At 42.0% G+C, this 22216-nt stretch overlaps 1 protein-coding gene across 5 annotated transcripts; it reads left to right on the top strand.

The window, feature by feature from the left end:
* The first annotated feature begins 124 nt into the window (after positions 1-124).
* Positions 125-17423, top strand: cry2 (cryptochrome circadian regulator 2). Of its 5 annotated transcripts, none has more exons than XM_029432883.1 (13): positions 125-434; positions 2408-2516; positions 6072-6214; positions 9955-10139; positions 10441-10529; positions 10824-10964; positions 11152-11277; positions 12089-12274; positions 12423-12574; positions 13409-13611; positions 13774-13854; positions 13994-14505; positions 15648-17423. In XM_029432883.1, exons 1-12 carry the CDS (start codon positions 277-279, stop codon positions 14497-14499), a joined length of 2079 nt encoding a protein of 692 aa, XP_029288743.1. In that variant the 5' UTR covers positions 125-276; the 3' UTR covers positions 14500-14505; positions 15648-17423. The 5 variants fall into 5 exon arrangements, with proteins under 5 accessions (XP_029288743.1, XP_029288745.1, XP_029288744.1 ...); XM_029432884.1 differs by lacking the exon at positions 125-434 and adding an exon at positions 676-2126; XM_029432885.1 differs by lacking the exon at positions 2408-2516 and having other exon boundaries at positions 302-434.
* The last annotated feature ends 4793 nt before the right edge of the window (positions 17424-22216 follow it).

Below are 22216 nucleotides of genomic sequence, written 5' to 3'. Positions count from 1 at the left end.
TCAACCAATCAAAGTTCTCCTGTTTGGCAATTCATGCTGACGTTGTACCATCTGCCCAATCAGCGAACAGATACAGCGATAATAACGCCTAACCTCTCGCACAGTGGCGGCTACTATACACGCCCCCTCAGTGTTGCTTTCGTTTGACAGCAAGTGCATTTTCTCGTGAGTTTTCTAAACGGTGACTGGTTTAGCCTTTAAATCAGTGCATTTTTTTGTTTTAAATTTCGATCGATTCCTCTGGCTTTTCCTGTAATGATGCAATAAGAAGTAACCATGGTGGTGAATTCAGTGCACTGGTTTCGCAAAGGTCTGCGGTTGCACGATAATCCGGTGCTGCAGGAGGCACTCAATGGAGCGGACACTGTGCGTTGTATTTATATCCTCGACCCGTGGTTTGCTGGCGCCGCCAACGTGGGAATCAACCGATGGAGGTTAGTAATTTAACTTTATCTGTGACACGTTCCATTAAACGTTAGGTTGTATAAATGTGTGATTCATTGCCTTATAAATGTGCAACGATTGGAGTATAGGCTTGGGCCTCCACTCCACGTCAGTAAGCTAACACTAACATTAAGAGAATGCCATCCAGGCACCATAGAATAATTCAACAATTACATGTTATCCTTGTACATCGGCAAAGTATCTACACTGCTAAGAAACTTACATCTGGTTAAAATAAATCTCTCGCTACATACGCCCACATTCTTCCACTGAAGTTCGGTGGAAGAAACTGAAAGAAGGTCGTTGTAATAACACGCAAATCACGACTTACTAACGAAATTCTACTTCAGCAAATCCTTGGTTTTCAATTAGGATTTGTAACACTTTGTAACGTTACACGCCAAATGGCATAGTAGTTATGTGGGTTTGGACGGATAAAGTAGTCCTGTGTGTTGCTGTGTTTACGTTGCGTTTGCCGCCGACAAGCACAGTGACACGGATCAGACTTGGTCAATGTTGGGTTATATGCAAATGAGTCGTATGCAAATGTAAAAGCTGGTGTATAAGATATACCTAATGCTCATAGATAACAGTATATTGCTTTTATATTAAATGTTAATCACTCTTAAAGTCTTCATATTCCATACTAGTAATATGTGTGTAATATTAGTGTCATGGTAAACTATGTGCCTTTCCGGTAAAAACTGAAGGGAACGTCAATACGTAACGGAGCTAGTTTATGTTCAGAGAAGTGAGTTTTTGTCTGAGCCACTGCTCCTTGTCCACTGTTGCTATAACTTACTGTGGAACCATGATGCTCCTAAACAGGAGGTTGTCGGAGAGGGTCTATCTCTCATCACCATACATGTTATCTAGTACATGGACACGATCCACACTTCAGTTGGAACTGGAACTTTTTTTCAACACATACCAAGTAGACTGTAATTAGACTTTATGAGACTACTAATCACATTATACTTATTTAATTCTTCATCCCCTTCATTTGATTCATCATAATTGACCTCTCTTATTGTGATGAGACGGGGCTTATTATTTTATATATAGGACATAACAAATAAAATAAAAACGTTCATACCAAAACAAACATCTTTATACGGAATGGTTAGCAACTAATGCATGTATTTTTACACCTCTACCAGTTTGTGATGGTCATTTATGTTCTGCAATTTCGTGTTACTCATACATACACTGATACAATAACTCTAGGAACACAGCCCCACATCTACATATTGACAATTAGTTTTGATGAATTCAGTGTTGTTGATAAATAATGTTGAATGTTGAAATTACAGAAATTTTGTGGTGGTCGGTTAAATTCTAAAGGTATTGTTTAAAGGCTGGTTAGTCAAAATTTGGTTTGAAAAGTAAAAATTAATTAATTTTTGAAGATGTTTTGACATCTAATGTTACAAACTGCTCCTTGATGCATAAAAAAAGATCTATGTGAAGAACTGAACATTTAGGCGTTTTCTTTTTCTTCAGCAGATACGTTTTAAATTTACAGGGAGGCATGCCAGGGCGCCAGGATGAAGTGACTGATAAAGAATTGTGACGAGGCCATTTTTAAAATAAAATTATTATTTTAACTCCATTCCTGCGGCAGGCGGTGTCCTCCTGACTGCCCCACACCTACTGACCTCTGACCTCTGAACAGCATGCATGTGAATGAATCACAATATAATATATTTGAAAATATTTTTCGCTTTTTCCATGATGGTCTGAATAAGTTGCTTCATTGCCATTCATTTCTTAGAAATAAAGTCGCTAACAGAGTCTGGAAGGTTGCTTAATTTAGCAAAAAAGTCATGCAGTTGGCAACACTGTGTGGCTGGGACAATAGTTTGTTACTATGCCAAGAAACAATCAATGCCATCACAGCTGTACACCCTGCAGGGGGGGGGGGGGGGGGGTATTTCTTACTAACTAATGTGTCTGTGTGAAGGTTTCTGCTGGAGACTCTGGAGGACCTGGACGACAGTCTGAAGAAGCTCAATTCCAGATTGTTTGTAGTCAGAGGGCAGCCTACAAATGTTTTTCCAAGGCTTTTTAAGGTCTGTATTCCTGCCCACCACGTATCTGTGTCTGTCAGGGACCCAACACTAAAGGGTTGTCATGACCAAAAGAACCACACAATACAAGCTGAGAACTTAAGTCTTGTTTAGTTTTCTGTTGTCTCACTCAATAAATATCTTTGAAAGTCCAACCTTTTTGCTTACATTAACTAAGGCCTAGTCCACACGTACACAGGGATTTTAAAAAACGTAACTTTTTCAGTGCGTTTTTCTTTTGGCCACACCCAAACAGTGTTTTAGCTCACTGAAAATAGAGCTTTTGTAAAACTCCTGCCAGGGTGAAGTTTTTGAGAAACTCCATTTTCAGTGTTGCCGTGTAGACAGAAGAAACAAAGGAAAAAGATCCAATTTTCCATAGGCCAGGGTTTCTTAAGCCTTAAACAACTTTGTATTCAGTATCTCAAAAAGCTTAAGGATCTTTTCTTGCCTGCCGTAGACAATAAAATGTTTGTTATAAAATGTTTTTGTACCCATTTTGTCTGTCAGGAGACTTTATTCACTTATAAAGTAAAAGGGATATTGTTTCAACTAATTCTTTTTTTCAGTAAGCACCATCAGACCTGTTACAGGCACTGTTTTTTCTGCTGCTTATCTAGGTCCAGGTCGTATTAATTCAATCGATAGAAATGATTGTTATATACTCCTGGGAAGTACTGAAAAAATGTGATATACTAATAATAAATAATTCTAGGCCATATAGTCCCTAATTGTTTTCCATCATACTTTTGTGCTTGGGCAGGTATGACATAAAAATGGGTAATAAACTGCATTCTATGTGACATGGAAAATGTGATAAAAAGTCTTAAATTTAACCCAGCAGAAGTCTTGGCCAAATATGTTTTGTTTTTTTTAAAGTGCCACTTGGGGGCTTCGGAGACTGTGAGACAAACCTGCTCTCACTCAGATAAAATGATGGATGTTCGGTGAACAAAAAACAGTTTAATGCTGTTCCCGGTAGCCTTTTCAGGCAAAAACAAAAACACCACATTATTTGAGATTAGCTGATTGTGTCCAGCTGTCTGATCTCCAGCTGAGACCCTCCCATCTCTCCCCCAGCAGCCAGCGCAGTAACCACACCCACTGCCACAGAGACCGGTTGTGAACACAACATTAACATAATATAAGCTTTTTAAGGTGAACTAGTTAACCAGTGCAGCAGTTTCAGAGCAACATAATTATATATTTGCAGTGTTTCTGTGCACCTGGTAAATATAAGTTTAATATTCACTCTTCTTTTAGCTTTATTTTTGGAATCTATTAACCCCTGAGAAAAGTATCTGTCCCTTTTTAGCTGCTAATGCACCACTGTCTGACATCATCACAATGAGGGGGGACTGTCACGTTGTCACATTGTTTTTCCATTGTCATTTGATACTTTGTTATTTGGCAATAAGCGATCCGAATCTGACAGAGCTTTGAAATAATTAAACTGTTAAGCTTAGTCTACTGCAAGCAATACAGGTAAAGTTCTCAGCTCAGCTCACAGGGTACTCGTGAATATCCCCATGCACACACCTCACCTTCACCCACGACGCCTCCAGCAACGCCCCGGGCTGAACCAAGCGCTGGTGGATCATGGTCTGCGTACATCCCGAGTCCCACAGAGCTGGGTGAATACCCCTCTGTATACATACACGGTACATCCCTTCCGGACCAGGGGGAGGAGTCTGGCGGTGCCACAATCACAGTTGATTCCCAGCTGGAGCCAGCGCCTGGCAGAGTCGAGGAGCTGCTGGGCAAAGGCGAACTGCCGGCCAGTGTCCTCGAAGGGCAGGCTCCGGAGCTGGTCGTAGCCGTGTCTGGAGCACGCTGGCAGGCTGTGGGAGGCTCGCTGGGCTTCCCCGGAGAGCAGGGGGAGCAGTCGCATTCCCGTCTCTCCCCAACAGCCGGCGCCCTAACCACACCCCACTGCCACACATGGTTAATAGGTTGCACAAATGATTATACTAAAATATACCTGACTCTTTATACTATATTGATGAGACTGATGTGGTGATGGGGAGCTCCACATAATCCTTCCGGAATACAAGAGCCCCAATTTCTATGGAAGTTTTAAGGGACATTTTTTACAGGGGGCTTGTTTTGCTTGCACATTTCTAAAAAAAACATGTTAAGTCTTACAAAAATATGTTTCATTACAAGTGCCATTCATACCATGCTGTGTGAGGTATAGTCAATTCTTGAATTTTGGGATGTTGAGTCAGGGTTGCATCCTGACTTGCGATGCTTGTCATCTGAAAATGATGCATTGATTAGAATAAAGTATTTCAATGGTGTACTTCTCGTTACTCTGGCACACTATCTCTTTCTCTTTTAATGTGATGTTTAGAACTATGCTGCCTCTACCACACTGCCAGCAGCTTACTGACCGACCACAAAGGAGCAGCGGCTCTACTCCGAGTCTCTCACGGATGGCTGAGCTTCTCACCCTATCTCTAAGGGAGACGCCAGCCACCCGTCTGAGAAAACCCATTTTGGCCGCTTGTACCTACAATCTCGTTCTTTCGGTCATGACCCAGCCTTCGTGATCATAGGTGAGGATAGGAACAAAGATCGACCGGTGGATCGAGAGCTTTGCCTTCTGGCAGAGCGGTAAAGCGAATGCAATACCGACCCCGCTGCTATGATTCTCCGGCCAATCTCTCGCTCCATCATGTAGACCGGATGAGTGTACTCCCAGGCCCCCTCCAGGATCCTTGTGAGAGTGAAGAGTTGGTCCGTTGTTCCACGACCAGGACGGAATCCGCATTGTTCCTCTTCAATCAGAGGTTCAACTATCAGCCGAACCCTCCTTTCCAGTACCTTGGAGTAGACTTTACCAGGGAGGCTGAGGAAATATACAGCATATTAACTGAAACACACCAAGCTGAAGCGAAGTACGCAGTCGATCAAACGCTCCCAACCACAGAGACCGTGTAATCACATGAATGAATGCATGAAAAATAAGCAGTCTAACCTCAGCTTAAGTTAGCCTGTGTGTCTTTCTAACTACCATAGCCAGAAGAGAAATAACATTCTTTCTTATATTTAGCCAGGTCAACTTTCTGGTCAAGTTACGTGTGTTAAATACTATCTTGAGTCTTGTAGCTTGAGCTTGTGCTCCTCTGTAAAGTACGTTGTCGGTAGACCCTTCTACTGACACTGGACATAATTCGGCAGCATCTAGCGTTGCAGTTACATCAAGTTATTACTTTAGTTTAATAAACATCTTAAAATATATTTAAAAGCTGCTTAGGTCCGGCAGGGAGTCAGCTTTCAACCCTGGTGTCAAACAATCTTGGCTGTATTGTACAAACTGCAACCTGGTTAGGTTGCATTGCACCACGATGAGCTGCATTACAGAAAGCTCCTGCTGGGGACCATGTGGAATACAAACTGAAATGATGCTGTGATCAATGTTGCTTATGTTTGGTTTTACCACAGTTGTACCACTCAGCCGTGCTGCTGCACCGTCTGTTCGCCTCGCTGCCTTGCTAATAAGTCCTTTCTGTCTGTTGCTCATTATTTCTCGTTTTTTGCTCTGTCTCGCTGAAGGAATGGAAAGTGACCAGGTTGACGTTTGAATATGACCCAGAGCCTTATGGGAAGGAGAGGGATGGAGCCATCATCAAGATGGCCCAAGAGTTTGGAGTGGAGGCCATTGTCAGAAACTCCCACACCCTCTACAACCTGGATAGGTTCGTAGAACATACTAATTCTACATGTTTTATTGTGTTCACCCTGGGTTTGTCAACATTGCCATGAGCCACACCTGCATTTACACAAAGTTGTTGCCTTAGTGAGATCCTTTACCTCAATTTAAAACCCTGAGATTAGATGTTTCTAATAATGAATTACACCACTCCATAACCTTTGTTGTCAGACATATCTAGGACTGCAACTAATAATTGTTTTCATATTTATGTTATCCATAAATCTGACTATTATTGTCTCAATTAATCAATTAATCCTAGTCTATAAAATGTCAGAAAAATATGAAAAATGTCCATCCCAGTTTCTGAAAGTCCAAGGTGATGTCTTTAAATGTTTTGTTTTGTCAGTCCAGAACCATATCATTTGATATGATATAAAACAGAGAAAACCAGGACCTCTCCATATTTTAGAGGCTAATAAAGCATTTTCTGACATTTTTGCTTAAAGAATTCCTTAAAAGATTAATCGGTTATCAAAACAGTTGGCTATTTGTTTTCTGTCGTTGGATTAGTTGACTAATTGCTGCAACATGTCAGGTTAACTCAAGTTTCCCAATGTTTGCATTTGTGCTGCTTCCACTTAAATTCAAGATTCAAGAGATTCAAAATATTTTATTGTCATATGCACAGTTAAACAGACAGTTATACCATACAATTAAAATCTTACTTTGCTAGTCCACCAATAGCCAAAAGATACATGATTAGTGTACAACATTAAGGCAGACAACAAAGTGCACCATGCATCGTTCATGTATTGTTCAGGTATGGTGATGGTATTGTTCAGTGCAAATGATAGTTTGCTGTGACAGTGAAGTCACGGCATCAGTCCGAGTATCTGTATAGTGCTCACAGTTCAATTAGTTGGGGGGGAGCATGTTCACAAGCCTGATGGCCTGTGGGTAGAAACTTTTTTCAGACTCCTGTAGCGCCTGCCTGATGGAGGAGAGTGAAGAGTCTGTGCTGGGGGTGTGTACTGTGGCCTGTGATGATGTTGTGGGCTCTCCTGGTGACCCTGGTGGTGTAAATGTCCTGTAGAGGGGAAGGCTGCTCCTGTGATGTACTGTGCCTTCCTGTCCCTGGCAGTGCAGTTTCCATACCAGACTCTGATGGCACTGGTAAGGACGCTCTCAACTGTACATCTGTAGAAGTTGCTGAGAATTTTGGATGACATGCCAAATTTTCTTAGCCTTCTTAGGAAGTACAGTCGCTGCTGGCATTTCTTGATGTTCTGTTGTGTGTTGTGAGACCAGGTGAGATCCTCGCTGATGAGGGTTCCCTGTCCACCTCAGTCTCACCTGTGTACAGTGGTGTGTGCTGCACACTCTTCCTCCATGGATCAATAATCATCTCCTTGGTCTTTTCTGCGTTCAGGGAGAGATTATTGTCCTGACACCAGGTCACCAGGTCCACCACCTCTCTTCTATACGCTGCCTCAGCCCCACCAGTGATCAGTCCAATGACTGCTGTATCATCCGCAAACTTGATGATACAGGTGTTGCTCTGGGAGGCCGCACAGTCGTATGTGAAGAGGGTGTACAGCAGGGGACTCAGCACGCAGCCCTGGGGAGTCCCTGTGCTTACAGATCTAGTGCCTGATGTGCGATTGCTGGCTGAATGACTGGGGTCTGTCTGAGAGAAAGTTCAGCACCCAGTTACAGAGAGCAAGTGTTAGTCCTAGACTTTGTGTGGGATGACCGTGTTAAAGGCAGAACTATAGTCAATAAAGCGTAGTTTAACATATGTGTCCCTGCCCTCTAAGTGTGTGAGGGTGGTGTGGATGACGGGGTTGATTGCGTCGTCAGTGGACCGGTTCTGACGGTACGCAAACTGCAGAGGGTCCAAGGTGTCTGGAATGTTCTTCTTGATGTAGGTCATGACTATCCTCTCAAAACACATCATCACTATTGGGGTGAGTGCTACAGGACGATAGTCATTCAGGCAGGTGTTTTTCTTTGGGAGGGGCACAATGGTGGTTGTCTTGAAGCAGGTGGGCACAAAAAGGTTGTGCTAGTGACAGGTTAAAAATGTCAGCAAGCACTTCAGCCAGCTCTGATGAGCAGACACTGAGGGCACGCCCAGAGATGTTGTCTGGGCCGGCTGCCTTCCATGGGTTTATTCTCCTCAGAACCTTACGCATCTCTGCTGATGTCACAGTGAGTGGTGAGTCCTGTGTGCACTCTGTGGTCAAAATCCCTCTCTGTTGGTTGGTGTTGAGGGCCTCAAAGCGTGCATAGAACTCATTTAGCTCATCTGGCAGTGTGGGTTGGTGGTTGTGACCCCCCTGCTTCTCTGCTGGTAGTCTGTGATGTGTTGCAGGCCTTGCCACATGCGTCGGGAATCTGCGGTGGAGTAGAATCTCTCCATCTTCAGTCTGTATTGCCTTTTGGCCTCTTTGATCGATCTACGCAGGTCGTATCAGAGTTGTCTCAGGCAAATGCAGTGGGGTGAGCACATAGCATGGACCGAACCTCACAGTTAATACGAGGTTTCTGATTAGGGTATGTCCTGCGGCGTTTTGTGGACACAATGTTTTCCACACAAGTGCTGATGTAGCCAGTTACCCCGGAAGCATATTCCTCTACATCTACAGTAGAGTCATCCCTCAGAGGAGCAGTTTTAAACACATCCCAGTTTGTACCCACAAAGCAGTCCTGAAGCAGTGGTAGAAGCTGGACATTTTTGCATTTGTGGAAGGTGAGTTACATTTACAGATTACACACGGACTGTAGATCTGTTCACACAAATCATATTGAGACAAATCTTTCTCCATACCAACATCAACAACAGACCCTTAGTAAGGGAGACGATGGGGTGTCATATTTAAAGTTTAACAGTTGTACACAGTCAGCTGTTTGTTTGAGAGTGTTTGGTCTTTTTAGAAAATCCACAATATTCCACAGCATCTAATAAAATGCTGAACAAAATCTGAACATTTTTAATAATCTGACAGCATCACATGCAGCAGAGCCCTCCAGTGGTTATCTCATTGTACTGCAGGTTTACAGTGCTGGCAACACAATCTGGTCCTTGGTAATAATGGTAATCCTCTCACTCTTGGATGCATTACAGCAGTTTCATATTTTATCATATTTCATAGCCTCATAATTGTTTATATACTGTATGTGCCTTATGGCCAGATTTGAAATGAGATTTGAAAACAAAAAATTGCTGTGGATTTGTCGGGGACCTGATACCTTTTGCTCAATGACACTGTTACCTCTTCACATTCTGTTGATAATAGTAGATCATTGTTTTATTGTTCTGGCATATTTTACACTGAACATTTAAAGCTACTCATAATTCTTTAAATTGTAAATTAAATATTATTTTAATGAAATTGCATCACATACATTATATCAAAGTCCAATGTATACCTTTTTATATACTAAAATATTAGGAGCCAATTAGCGCTATAGCAGATAAGTAGGAACCAATGTTTGTTGACGGTGGTGTTCCGGCGGAAGGTAAACAGTTTTTGAGCACACATACATGATCGGACTCACACACACAAGTTGACTGAGGTAGCGTTGGCTCCACAGGCTAAGTTATTGTGTGTCTGAATGTCGTGTTTTGAAAGCTGATTTAAGAAGAGAAATAAACGGACTGAATGTTCAATTACAAACGTTTTGTATCGGAATCTTTATTCAGCAGACACGACAACAAGTGCGTCAATTAGTAAAACGCTGGATATCACTTTACTTCTATCTTCTCTGTATTGATCACAGGATAATAGAGGCGAACAACAACAGTCCTCCTCTCACCTTTAAGCGGTTTCAGACCATTGTGAGCAGACTGGAGTTGCCCAGAAGACCTCTGCCTCCCATCACCCAGCAGCAGATGGACAAATGTTGCACTAAAATATCTGACAACCATGATCAGCTATACAGTATACCTTCACTGGAAGAACTAGGTATACATGATGGTTTTATTACATTATTAGAATTGAATATGACTGATGAGCACAACAACATGGTCTCAACATGTTGTTGTTCTCTGGGTATACAGAGAGCCAACTAGAAGACAGGATGTGATTACATTTAGTAATTACTGTATCTAATTTGATATATGGTTAAAATAACACATTATTAAATGGAGTTTAGAGTAATATGTCCTCCATGCGGGAGAGAACAGTTTGCATTTGGGCAGGGTGTGGTTTATTAGGTTATACCTGCTTTTTATTGGACCTTGTCTCCATGTGAATACGTGTCCAGGTTTCAGGACTGCAGGATTATCTCCAGCTGTGTGGAAGGGAGGAGAGTCAGAATCCTTGGACAGACTCAACAAACATCTAGACAAAAAGGTAAACCTTAAGTTTTGTTTTTGTTCTTTAATTCTAATCAACCTATCACGTATCTATCAAACATGTAATGGTTTCTTGATTGTTCTCTCTTAGGGATAGGAGGATTTGCCCTTAATTCTTAAATAAAATCCTGTATTCAACTACAATACTGACCAATTCTCTAAAAATAGCACAACAGAAACAAATTAAGCATAATGTACGTTTCCACAGCACTAAGTCTGAGACAGCTACATTATATGTGAAAAAAACAATTCCTCAGATGATCACTTGTTTGCCCTCATCCTGTCTGAGTAGGTGTGGGTGGCCAACTTCGAACACCCTCGTGTCAACACGTGCTCTCTGTATGCCAGTCCCACCGGCCTCAGCCCCTACCTACGCTTTGGATGTTTGTCCTGTAAGGTTTTGTACTACAACCTCAGAGAGCTCTACATGAAGGTACTGGGATACCTGTCACTCAACCTCTTCACATCACATCACAGACACATCACTTTAGTCTGTTTGCGTTCTCTGTCAATTATGATAACATGGTTTCCCTCTGACTATCCATTTGAAATTGCAACTTTTTAAATTGCAATTGTCTTCTCTCTCCTCTGTTGTTCTTTCTGTTTGTGCTCTCCTTCAGCTCCGTAAGCGCTGCAGTCCTCCTCTGTCCCTGTTCAGCCAGCTCTTATGGAGGGAGTTCTTCTACACAGCTGCCACCAACAACCCAAACTTTGACCGCATGGAGGGAAACCCCATCTGTGTCCAGGTGGGCCTTTACACCACTATTCAAAAGAAGAGGCTCACTCTTATCAGGGAGGACAAGTTACAACAACCATCATTTTTGGTCATAAAGTTGGCAACATTCGACCAACAGCTGCCTTAAATAAGGGTGTTTGTCAATTAAATGTTAAAGTAGACATTTTATATAAAGGGCAGCAACTTGTCAAGCACTGGTCGAACTGTGAACTATTCACACACTCACGGTATGTGTGTCATTACTAGTAGGCTGTGTACATACAGAGTACTGTAATGGATGTATTGCATTCAGATTTCACAGGGGGTTTGAACTTTAAACACGGTTCGAGACACACATATGTACTGTCAACTCTATAATATGACCATAAAGCCAGCAATCCCATGCTGTTAAAATAACACAAGAGTATTAAGACCATGCTGATATTTAAAAACAAGCATTGATGAAAAAACACGATACAAACTTGCGTCACCAATTTTCATTTAGAAGTATTCCTTTAACACTAGTTTATAACACAGGTCATTAAAACGCTTTTCTCAAACCTATTAAAGTGCAATGGTGATATGATAATAATAGTACTGATGCTTCGATTAAAGAAAAGCCATGCAGACGTGTGGTATTCCAATACTAATTACAGAAGTTCAGTTAACAGCTGAAATAAAAGCAGTGTAGTTCACCCTCCAGCTCTAGCACCCTAAACATAAACATGTATATATTGATGGTTTCAGGAGCAAAATAAACAGACTAGAGTTACTAAGTAAAGATGAAAAGGTTTAGAGTGTGTAGGTAACATCTCTCTCCTATGTCATACGTTTGTTTCCAGATCCCATGGGACCAGAACCCAGAGGCACTGGCCAAGTGGGCTGAGGGTCGGACTGGTTTTCCCTGGATCGACGCCATCATGACCCAGCTGAGAATAGAGGGCTGGATCCATCACCTGGCCCGACATGCTGTGGCCTGTTTCCTCACCAGGGGAGACCTGTGGATCAGCTGGGAGAGCGGCATGAAGGTATGACAGGAAAGTTGCTCAATATGTAGCTTCAAACACAAACCTGGTGTCTGCCAGGTGGACAATATGTCAACTTAGTTTGCTTTTACACTGTCTAGTTTGAGTTCACTGTGGGACCAGTTGAAAGTATAAATCTGTGTTTCTGCAGGTGTTTGAGGAGCTGCTGCTCGATGCAGACTGGAGTGTAAATGCTGGTAGCTGGATGTGGCTGTCCTGCAGCGCCTTCTTCCAGCAGTTCTTCCACTGCTACTGTCCTGTTGGCTTTGGAAGGAGAACTGACCCATCAGGAGACTTCATCAGGTAGACGTTATGCCGTTTTGTTTGTTTTCTTTTTCTGTCAGCAGGATTACGGGAGAACTACTGGTCCGGTTTTCATGAATTTTGGTGGAAGGGTGAAGCATTGACCAAGGAAGAACCATTACATTTTGAAACTAATCCAAATCACGTGGGCGGATACATAAATCATGTTACACTTTTGTTAACATCGTGAGATAGGGTATTTGTGCTGCATTCATGTTGTGTCGGAATAAATGGAAAAGGAGTTTCCTTGAACTGAATTCAAGGAAACAGCAATCAATGTGTTTTCTTACATGCTTTGAACAATAAAATGCAACACTTCATTTAGCTCCACTGGTAAAGTGGGCGGCGAGTCCTCACCGCAGTGGCCCTGGATCTCTAATAAAGGTAAATGGCCCAAAAAATAAATACAGACCATTTTCTTTGTTTATGAACACACTGAAGTCGGTAAAACGACTTCCCAACTCGGGTAATGGGACAGTCTGAGGAGCACCAGCAACATTGGCCTTGGCGGAGTTCTGTGCTCTCAGAGTGCCATTCTAGTTATCATTGCTGCCTCAGCTGCCGTCTATTCCATCCCCGCCTCCAAAGACTCAAAATTCATCTTGACAAGCAGGTGTTTAGCAGTTGCCAGTGCGTAATACAGCTACTCTCGGGACTGCATTTGTAAACACGGAGCTGGAATGCTCCCTCCTGAGGAGGCTTTTCCGCCCGCAGTTACTGTTCTGTGCGCAGAAAGTTGGTAGCACCAGTGTTACCAGTGGAAAAGTTAGTCTGGAGTCCTGAATAGACTTAAAGTTCAAATGATTTGAACTATTCTTTTGAAATTTCCTGCAGGCGTTACATCCCCATCTTGAAAGACTACCCTAACCGGTACATCTATGAGCCGTGGAACGCCCCAGAGTCGGTCCAGAGGGCAGCCAACTGTGTCGTGGGAGTGGATTACCCCAAACCCATGATCAACCACGCAGAGGGCAGCAGGCTCAACATTGAGAGAATGAAACAAGTTTACCAGCAACTCTCCCATTACAGAGGACTCAGTAAGTCAACTAACAAGACTAACCTATACCTAACTATTACACCATAGATGGATAGATAGATACAGATTTTTCGTCTTTGGACTTGAAGTCCATTTAGCGGAGATAAGAGTTAACAGTTAACAGTGGATAGAAGAAATATTTTGCTGTTTGTGTGTGTGTCAGGTCTACTAGCATCAGTACCAACGATCCAAGAGGAGGCAGAGCCACCAATGACCGATGAGTCCCAGAGCAGCAGTGGCCCTGGTAGGAGGAAACACAAAAGCCAGATTCTTATTTTCCTTTAGAAGATATAGAAAATGGTATCAGAATTATTACTCGGGGTACATCTGCCGGAGTCCAACTGTACAAAATATGTGCTTTTTATTATCTCATGTTTTCCTAGACTCTCCTCCCAAAAGTCCTGCTGACAGTGAAGCAGCTGTCTGCTCTACAGCTCCTGATTCGTCCACAGTCTGCCCATATCCAGACCTGGAGGGGGCAGTGGACAGTCAACCATCCCAGACAGTCTGGGCCTCTTCAGGCTCACACACACAGCCCGCTGTGGCCATAACATCTAGCAGCCATCCTCTGTCCACACCAACCCAGAGCAATCTGTCAAGGTCCAAACCCTCCCCCCCTTTATGTCCCCCCATGTCCCCGTCCCCCAGTTCAGCCATGACCAAGACTCAGCCCATCTCTCAGGGGCAGAGGAGGAAAGGCCTTGCCTGCGAGGTGCGGCGCAGCCAGAGGCAGCAAGGGCGACAGAGCTTCACTTTAGCAGCCAGGGAGGGAGAGAGCAGAGCGGAGGAGGAAGAGGAGGAAGCAGGAGGGGAGGAGATGATGGAGGAGGACATTGAGCAGGGTGAGGAGAGAATGGAGGAAGAGACAGCAGCAGGACATCAGCTGTGATATAAGGTACAATATATATTAGATTTAGTAACCATGAGCATCTAGAAACATGTAACAGGTTGTTACACATGGCAACAATGCCTTGGTGTTTGCGTAGAACTGCTAATACAAATTGCATAACCCCAGAAGTCAACAAAATGCATTACATTTTAGGAAATTAGCTTATAATCAGTTTTTTTTAATAGTTAGTTGTTAAGTACAGCGCTGGAACAGGACGTGATTAGCCTAGTCTAGCATACAGACTGGAGCCAGGCTCTCATATCACCTGTAAGGTTCACTAATTAACACTTAGTATCTCATTTGGTTAAGATGCACAGAAAAGGTTAACAATTTGCATTTAGCAATTTTTGACAACAAAAGAACTTGAGAACAGACTATGCTTATATTGTATATTGTATATTGTCTACAGTCTATATTTTGTCCCTTATGTATATATTGTTAATTCTTTATATATTTGACGATTAGCACCTACGTACCACAACAAATTCCTTGGCAATAAAAAAGATTCTGATTCTGAAAGCAACACAGGTATGGTCTGCTGCTCTGCATTACAACTTACTACATGCACATTAAGAAGATCTTGTTGAAGTGCTGACCTTTAAGAAAACTGGAGGGTCCAAAGCTGACAAGGTTTCTAATCAGCTGTTGGACAGGAGTAGGAGGAGCAGAAAAAAAATGACCCGTGAGAAGCTGAGCCAGCTTGCTTGCTAACTGATTTTTACCATATATAACCAAAAAAGCTTCAAAAAGCTGTCTTGCTTACTGGCAGTTTACAAGCCAGTTTGGCAGGCTACTGTTGTGGCTAGACTTAGCCTGTTACCAGATAGGCTAGACTTAGCCTGTTACCAGATAGGCTAGACTTAGCCTGTTACCAGATAGGCTAGACTTAGCCTGTTACCAGATAGGCTAGACTTTGCAGCACCATCTTTTTTGAATAAACGTGCAAAGGAATTTAACTGTTTTGCATTTTCAAAACTGTTTCGCAAGTCACTGATCACTCTTCCAGCTAATAAAAGGGCTAAAGGTCTTCAACTCTGAAGTATCTCAATAAAGCTCGGTCACCGAGCAGCTCACTGTGATAGATGAGTTGTGGTGCAGTGCATTGGTTCATCAGAGTTACAGAACTTTCTTTCTGGTTTCTCTTTTAGGTAGAGATCAACGATCCATCCCAGACAACTGGATAAAGACATTCAAGGAAAAGTGTTCTGGATATGTGGACAACACTAAATATATATATATATATATATATATATATATATAAACACAACACAAGTGGAAGCAGTACAAAAGAAAGTGGTAATACAGTCCAGACAATATTAGTAGCTCCAGGAAAATAAATGACCCATTTTAACATTTTAGAGCAGAACCAGTCCAGAACTGTAAATGAGTCATAAATATTTTTTTATTTGAGGAAATGGATGAGGTCACAATCTTTCAAAGTATTTAAGATGATTAATGAGTAATCTTCTCGTGTACAGTTCCATCTCTGAGACACACACAGTTCATAAGGAGCAACATAGCACCTCTTAACACACCATGTCCACATGGAATCCATAGAATATGTCCGTCAGCACAGCCCCTCTCTGCTTGTCCTCTTGCTCCTATGAAGGTCATTGTCTTTCAAAACAAGGTAGTGCTGGAGCCTGAATGTCCCCTTCATAAACATACTGTCCTGTCTCTGCACCCGATTCGCTCTCCTTTCTGGGAAATAAAAGTAACTCAAAGTCTGAAAGATATATTAAGTTGTGGGTGACGACAGAGTGGTGCTCAGAACTTCATTCTGTGTCTCTACCGGGCCAAAAACTGTCTATTCTTCTTCTTTAGAGGCATTCAGGAACCCTGCTCGAGCTTCAGACAGATTTACTAACATTCAGTAAAATGTATTAAACTTCACTTAAGGTTGTAGCTTCCTTCAATGTACATTTTGTGCTTGCTTAGGAGGCCCTGATATTCATATGTATTCATAAATGCAGGTGGGAAAACAGTGGCTAATGTTTTTAAAGCAACTGCTGGCCCCGGGGAGATGGAAGGGTTTTTCTGTTCAGTTGGTCCTGTTGATTTTGTTCAGGACATTCTCCTGATTATACAACATTAAAACAAAACAAAACAAAACACTAAAGAACATTTAATGTAACAATAATAATGTTTTGGATACATATCTGATATGTTTGCTAGCAGCAGTGACGATGTTAATTAGTGACAAGAACATAAGATTGTTATAGTCCACCTTTTTAAATCATAAATTCCCTGTCTGTTTTGGAGGGTCACACATATATGAAGGTTTATGAAACAAAATGTAAATTCATAGGCCAAGTCAAGACCCTCTGTAGGAACAGCTTTTAATAGCTGGTAATAGAATATGCTGCTTGTGAGGAATGAATGTTAATCTCCCCATCTGAATTTTATTTTAAAGTGACGATCTGTGTGGCCATTCCATTCTCATTACTTTCTTTCAACCTCAATGTTTCAGCTGCATTTGTCAGCTTCAAACTTTAGTGCAGAATAAGCAACCATAGCTGCAGTTTGATTTGTGAAACCCCCCATCAGTGTTGGCTGGATGGGTTGTTTCCCCATAGAGGGATCATAGATTGGTTAGACACTAAGCTCACAGACCATGTACGTGTTGTTCTGTCGGTGTAAAAGACATGTGGGAACTGTATGAAGTTGGAATCCTACAAGGTAAAAAGACAAATTGGTCAGTGGCCCAACCACAGGTCAGAAAAGCTCCCAGTTCCCACTGTTTCTGAACACACACCCTGATCAGATGCTTGTGTTCTGCTGTACATTCCAACAAAAAACAGCATGATCCTCTGCAGGCCCGGGGGTTTGTCTCAAACGTGTGGACTACCTGGATATTTATTTGTTTTGTATTGTACAAAAAGAGTTTATTTTCATTAAAATTGCTTAAGCATGTGTGATTTAAATGGGGGTTGATGGTGTGCTTTCTGTTTGTGCTACAGTATAAGTTCTCTAATAACACAATCATATAGTAAAATTAATTAATGTATGTGGGGAAATCAAAAACACTACTTATTTTCCAAAATGTGACTTTGATTTGATAAAGTTGTACTTGCATCCCTGTTCAGAGGGTTTCAATCATGAATTCCTGTTCATGATGTTTAGGAAGTATTGTATGTTCTTCTGTTTGAAATATTTATTATTGGAAGGCTGTACAAGCTGTCCCTTATATATTTACTATCGAGATATCAGGGGTTTGCATTACTAAACCAAAAACATCAGAGACTGCGGCACCGACTCTAACAAGGTGGGCAAATTTGGAAAGGGTTATGCTCAAGTTAATTATCATTTTACCGTACATCTCTGTGTAAGGCAGAACGATACAGCGTTGTGATTACGAAAAAACACTATGTAAAAGAACACAGTCCCTGAGCCAGCATACCTCATATTTGAGGAGTGCAATAAAAAATGTAAAAACGGCAGTTAAAAACTCTGCTTTTTGATTAGCTTTTAAGCTGTATGTTATTGATAAGAAAATAGTTTGTTCAATGTAAAGGTAACCTTCCATTTATAACTCCAAATAGCCATTACAAAATTGGAAAAAGTGGTTTCCCAAAGGGAAAAGACAAGAAATGAGAGCAAAGGACCACCTGACTCATGTACAAGACAAACTAGTGTTTGGTATTGCAGTTTGAACTTTTTCAACTGCACCTACAGTGACCTCCTCTGGTTTAACTCGGGATGCTGTTCCACCACTGCAGTGTCCACCTCCCCATATACTAGGACTACCTCTTGCTTTGCAAACGTTTTCAGGCCACCCTGATCAATCCTCTTTCAGCTGAATGTCCAAAGTATCCAGCCCATTGAAGAACTCTGCTCTGTAGTATTCTTCTGGGGTTGAGTATGTAGGAGTGGCATTTATATACAGTATATTATTAAACCATCATTGACATGTAACAGTTAAAGGTTCAGTGTGTAGTTTCACTCTGTCTGTCTGTCTGTCTGTCTGTCTGTCTGTCTGTCTGTTTGTCTCTCTGTCTGTCTGCCTCTGTCTGTCTGTCTCTCTGTCTCTCTGTCTGTCTGCTTCTCTCTCTGTCTGTCTGTCTGTCTGTCTATCTGTCTGTCTGCCTCTCTCTGTCTGTCTGTCTCTCTGTCTGTTTGCCTCTCTCTCTGTCTGTCTGTCTGTCTTCTCTGTCTGTCTGCCTCTCTGTCTGTTTGTCTGTCTCTGTCTCTCTCTGTCTGCCTCTCTGTCTGTCTGTCTGTCTGCCTGTCTCTCTCTGTCTGTCTGCCTCTCTGTCTGTTTGTCTGTCTCTGTCTCTCTCTGTCTGCCTCTCTGTCTGTCTGTCTGTCTGCCTGTCTCTGTCTGTCTGTCTGTCTGTCTGTCTATCTGTCTGCCTGTCTCTCTCTGTCTGTCTGTCTCTCTGTCTGTCTGTCTGTCAGTTCATTAGAGCAGCCTGAGACTCTGAGAGTCTACATATCTCTGCTCTCTTATAATCTTCATGTGCAGCTCAGATATGTATGTTTCCTGTGGCACCGGGGGCTTCACAGTCTGTGTCACGTTATGTTTTGATAGTTTCTATCTTTCTTGTGTCCGGGCAACAGAGACGAGGGAAGACACTTGTTTCGTCCTCTGCGCTGACTTAGTGCTGCTTCCCAGGAGGGGATTTTGCTGTGGTGAATATCCCAGCACTGGGAGTGACAGTGGGCTGATGGAGTTCTGGGTCTAACCTGTGTAACAGCAGCAACAGAAAGTTTAACGATGCAGTGGGGAGTCGGCTGAATCAGTGCTGTCTGCTGACTGCTAACAGAAGATCTGTCTGTCTCCCAGCCTCTACACACTCTTCTCCCGGTCGAGCAGCCTCCCGCCGATGGTGAGAACGAGGCGGGGGTGTGAGTCGTTTTCTTGTTTCTGCCACTTTGGATTTAATCAAAGCAAACTATGAACGTGCGCAGGGATCATGGATGTGATGTTGACCCTGAGTCTGCTGAGTCAGGAAGCTGTACTTCAGCTACAGTGACTCACTGTCACCTCTAGAGGAACAAGAGGTATTACAGTCTGGACGGAGCGGAAATTAGAATCACCCGAAGTTTAAAGGAAAATCTTTTAAAAAATCCAAAATTGGTTCTGATTTTGTTCTATGATTCTCATATTCCAATAAAAATGAGGCCCTGGTTTATAGTTTTAACCATAAAGCATGCTGTTCTATTTCTTCACTACAGCTGAAACTTCATTAATGATCAAGAATGATAAATCTGGAGTTAGCTGAATGCTCAGAAATAAAGAGGTCTGGTCATAGTCTCTGATCCCAGCCAAATGTACATATTAAAAGGAAATGTCCACAATTGATCAAATATCTGACAAGTTTTATAATTGAATGTACATCACAAAGAACACTCAGGGAGCCACAGCTCTCTGAAAACCATCGGCCATTATTTACATAGCAACACTACATTAGATCAGTTCTCTCACACAGCGTCTGCATCAGCTAGTCATGGTGACTGGTCACAATGTGTTAGTATTTGTGCATATTACATATTTATTATAATATGATGTAATAACAGTCCAGTAATGTTAATAACTTAATAACTTACATCATTGTGGAGATACATTACATAGGAGAGTGAATGTTCAGCTACATTCATTAAATGTTTGGAAACATGACAGAAAATAACTGCTCATGTAGTTATGTATGCTGGATATGTAAGTGGGCAACTCTTTGATAATATTTTGCTGTAACAACTGTAACATTTCTTGTAGGCCAGTGATATGGTAGTGCATCTCTATCTGTCAGCATGTTTTGATGGTAATGCCCCCATGTGGCCACAAGTTGATTGATGCAGCTTTAAGAATAGTGTGCTGAAACCACTCTAAGCAAAGAATTTCACTTTTACATAGTAATTGTGGTGACCTTGACCAATCTAAATATCTGTTATCATTATCATTATATCTAGGGTGAACTGGCAAGAGTCCTGATAGTTAGGTTAGTTTTACCATATACAATGTCCCACAATCAAACCATATTCCAGCAAGCTACATATTAGCACTCTTTTACCACAGAGAAAACGGTGGAAATTAGGTTTTCTGAGTCTACCTTATTGTTACTACACTAGGGGTCCCCAACCACCGGGCCGCGGACCAGTACTGGGCCATGGATCATTTGGTTACCGGTCCACACAGAAATATATTAAATATATTACAATGTAATAATAATATAAATAAAATGCATAATATAAAATGGAATAATTACAGAAAAATTGCATGAAACCAGTCCGTGGTGCAGAAAGTTTGGGGAACGCTGTACTACACTGAATACCAGGAGGAGGAAGCTGGACGCTATCCTGGAGAACCCCTTCCATCTCCTCTATGATGAGCTAGTGAAGATGAGGAGCATGTTCATGTTCCTCAGACTCATCCCTCCTCAGCACACCACAAAACACCTTGGCCAGTCCTTTGTGCCAGTAACCATCAGGCTCCACACCAGAACTCTATGATCTGCTCTGTCTGATACTTACTTTGGACTTTGGAGCCCCTGCACATGGATACATCTTATTATTCATCTATTAATACATATTCATATAGTACATTTATATCTATGGATATAATGGACATATAATATATGAATAGACTTTAGAGTTGATTTATTGATAGACTGTACATAATGTTCACTCATTCTCTCCTTCAGAGATACAGTATGGATATTTTGGGTCAGCTACTCAGTTTATCTTTATTTTTATTTATTTAGATATTTTTACTTTTTATTATCTTTGTTTGTTTACTTGTACTTCTCCTGTGTTTCATTCCCATGGCTGTTGCTGCTATGAAACATGAATTTCCCTCTATTAAATAGAGGTTAATCTTATAATTTCTTATCTCATTTGAAGAACCCAAAGGTGACCCAACAAGAATTGAGGTGAGCACTGTAAGAAAATGGCGGGCAGCAGAAGAGGTCCAGCAGGCTGAAGCTCGACTCGAGCGTAGTAGCCCCATAGAGTAAATCTGCAGGAATCTGCAAAAGACTGAAAGATGTCTGTGGACCTGGAGTCGCAGCTAAAGTTCCCCAAGCACATTACTACCACCACCCTTCGTCCTGATGTGGTTCTTTGCTCAGACTCCACAAGGCATGTCATCCTATTGGAGCTGATGGTAAGGTGGAAGGAAAACCTTAATGAAGCCTATAAAGAAAACTGGACAAACATGAAAATCTTATCAATGCCGATAATCGGAAGGGATTGTGTCTTCTGATAGAGGTTTGATGCCAAGGATTTACTGCCTCTTCACTGGCCAGAGCACAATGGGCATGTCGTGTGTACAGGATAACAACATAGTAAAAATACAATATTTGACAGAAATTATGTTGTGATCAAAAAAGAGAAAGTATGGATGAATCCAGGATAATGTCAAAAAGGCTTCCTGGTGTCCGGCAGGACCAGGGCAGCAGGCACAGCCACGATTCATGAACCAGGCGTAAACTTTATCAGTGGCAACCTGTCACATGAGACACAGAAACTCCGGGATGATGCCCCGGATGCTGAATTAGTAACATACATTTACATAAATGCATACAGATAGAGCGGGAGAAGAAGAGAGGGAGGGGAGGAGAGAGGAAGAGAAGGAGAGCAGGGAGGTGTCACCCGGCAGTCTAAGCCTATAGCAGCATAACTAGGGGCTGATCCAGGGCAAACCTGAGCCAGCCCGAGCTATAAGCTTTATCAAAAAGGAAAGTCTTTAGCCTACTCTTAAATGTGGAGAGTGTGTCTG

The sequence above is a fragment of the Cottoperca gobio genome, chromosome 6 (genome assembly GCF_900634415.1).
Source record: "Cottoperca gobio chromosome 6, fCotGob3.1, whole genome shotgun sequence".
In the NCBI taxonomy this organism is placed as follows: domain Eukaryota; kingdom Metazoa; phylum Chordata; class Actinopteri; order Perciformes; family Bovichtidae; genus Cottoperca; species Cottoperca gobio.
The sequence above is the reverse complement of the archived record's forward strand: the minus strand, read 5'-3'. Positions and strand labels throughout refer to the sequence as shown.

Coding starts and splice junctions, on each gene's coding strand:
- cry2 (XM_029432883.1), top strand. CDS start 277: ATGGTGGTGAATTCAGTGCACTGGTTTCGCAAAGGTCTGCGGTTGCAC. Junction 2,517..6,071: donor TTTTTCCAAGGCTTTTTAAG/GTCTGTATTCCT, acceptor GTCTCGCTGAAG/GAATGGAAAGTGACCAGGTT. Junction 10,140..10,440: donor ACCTTCACTGGAAGAACTAG/GTATACATGATG, acceptor ATACGTGTCCAG/GTTTCAGGACTGCAGGATTA.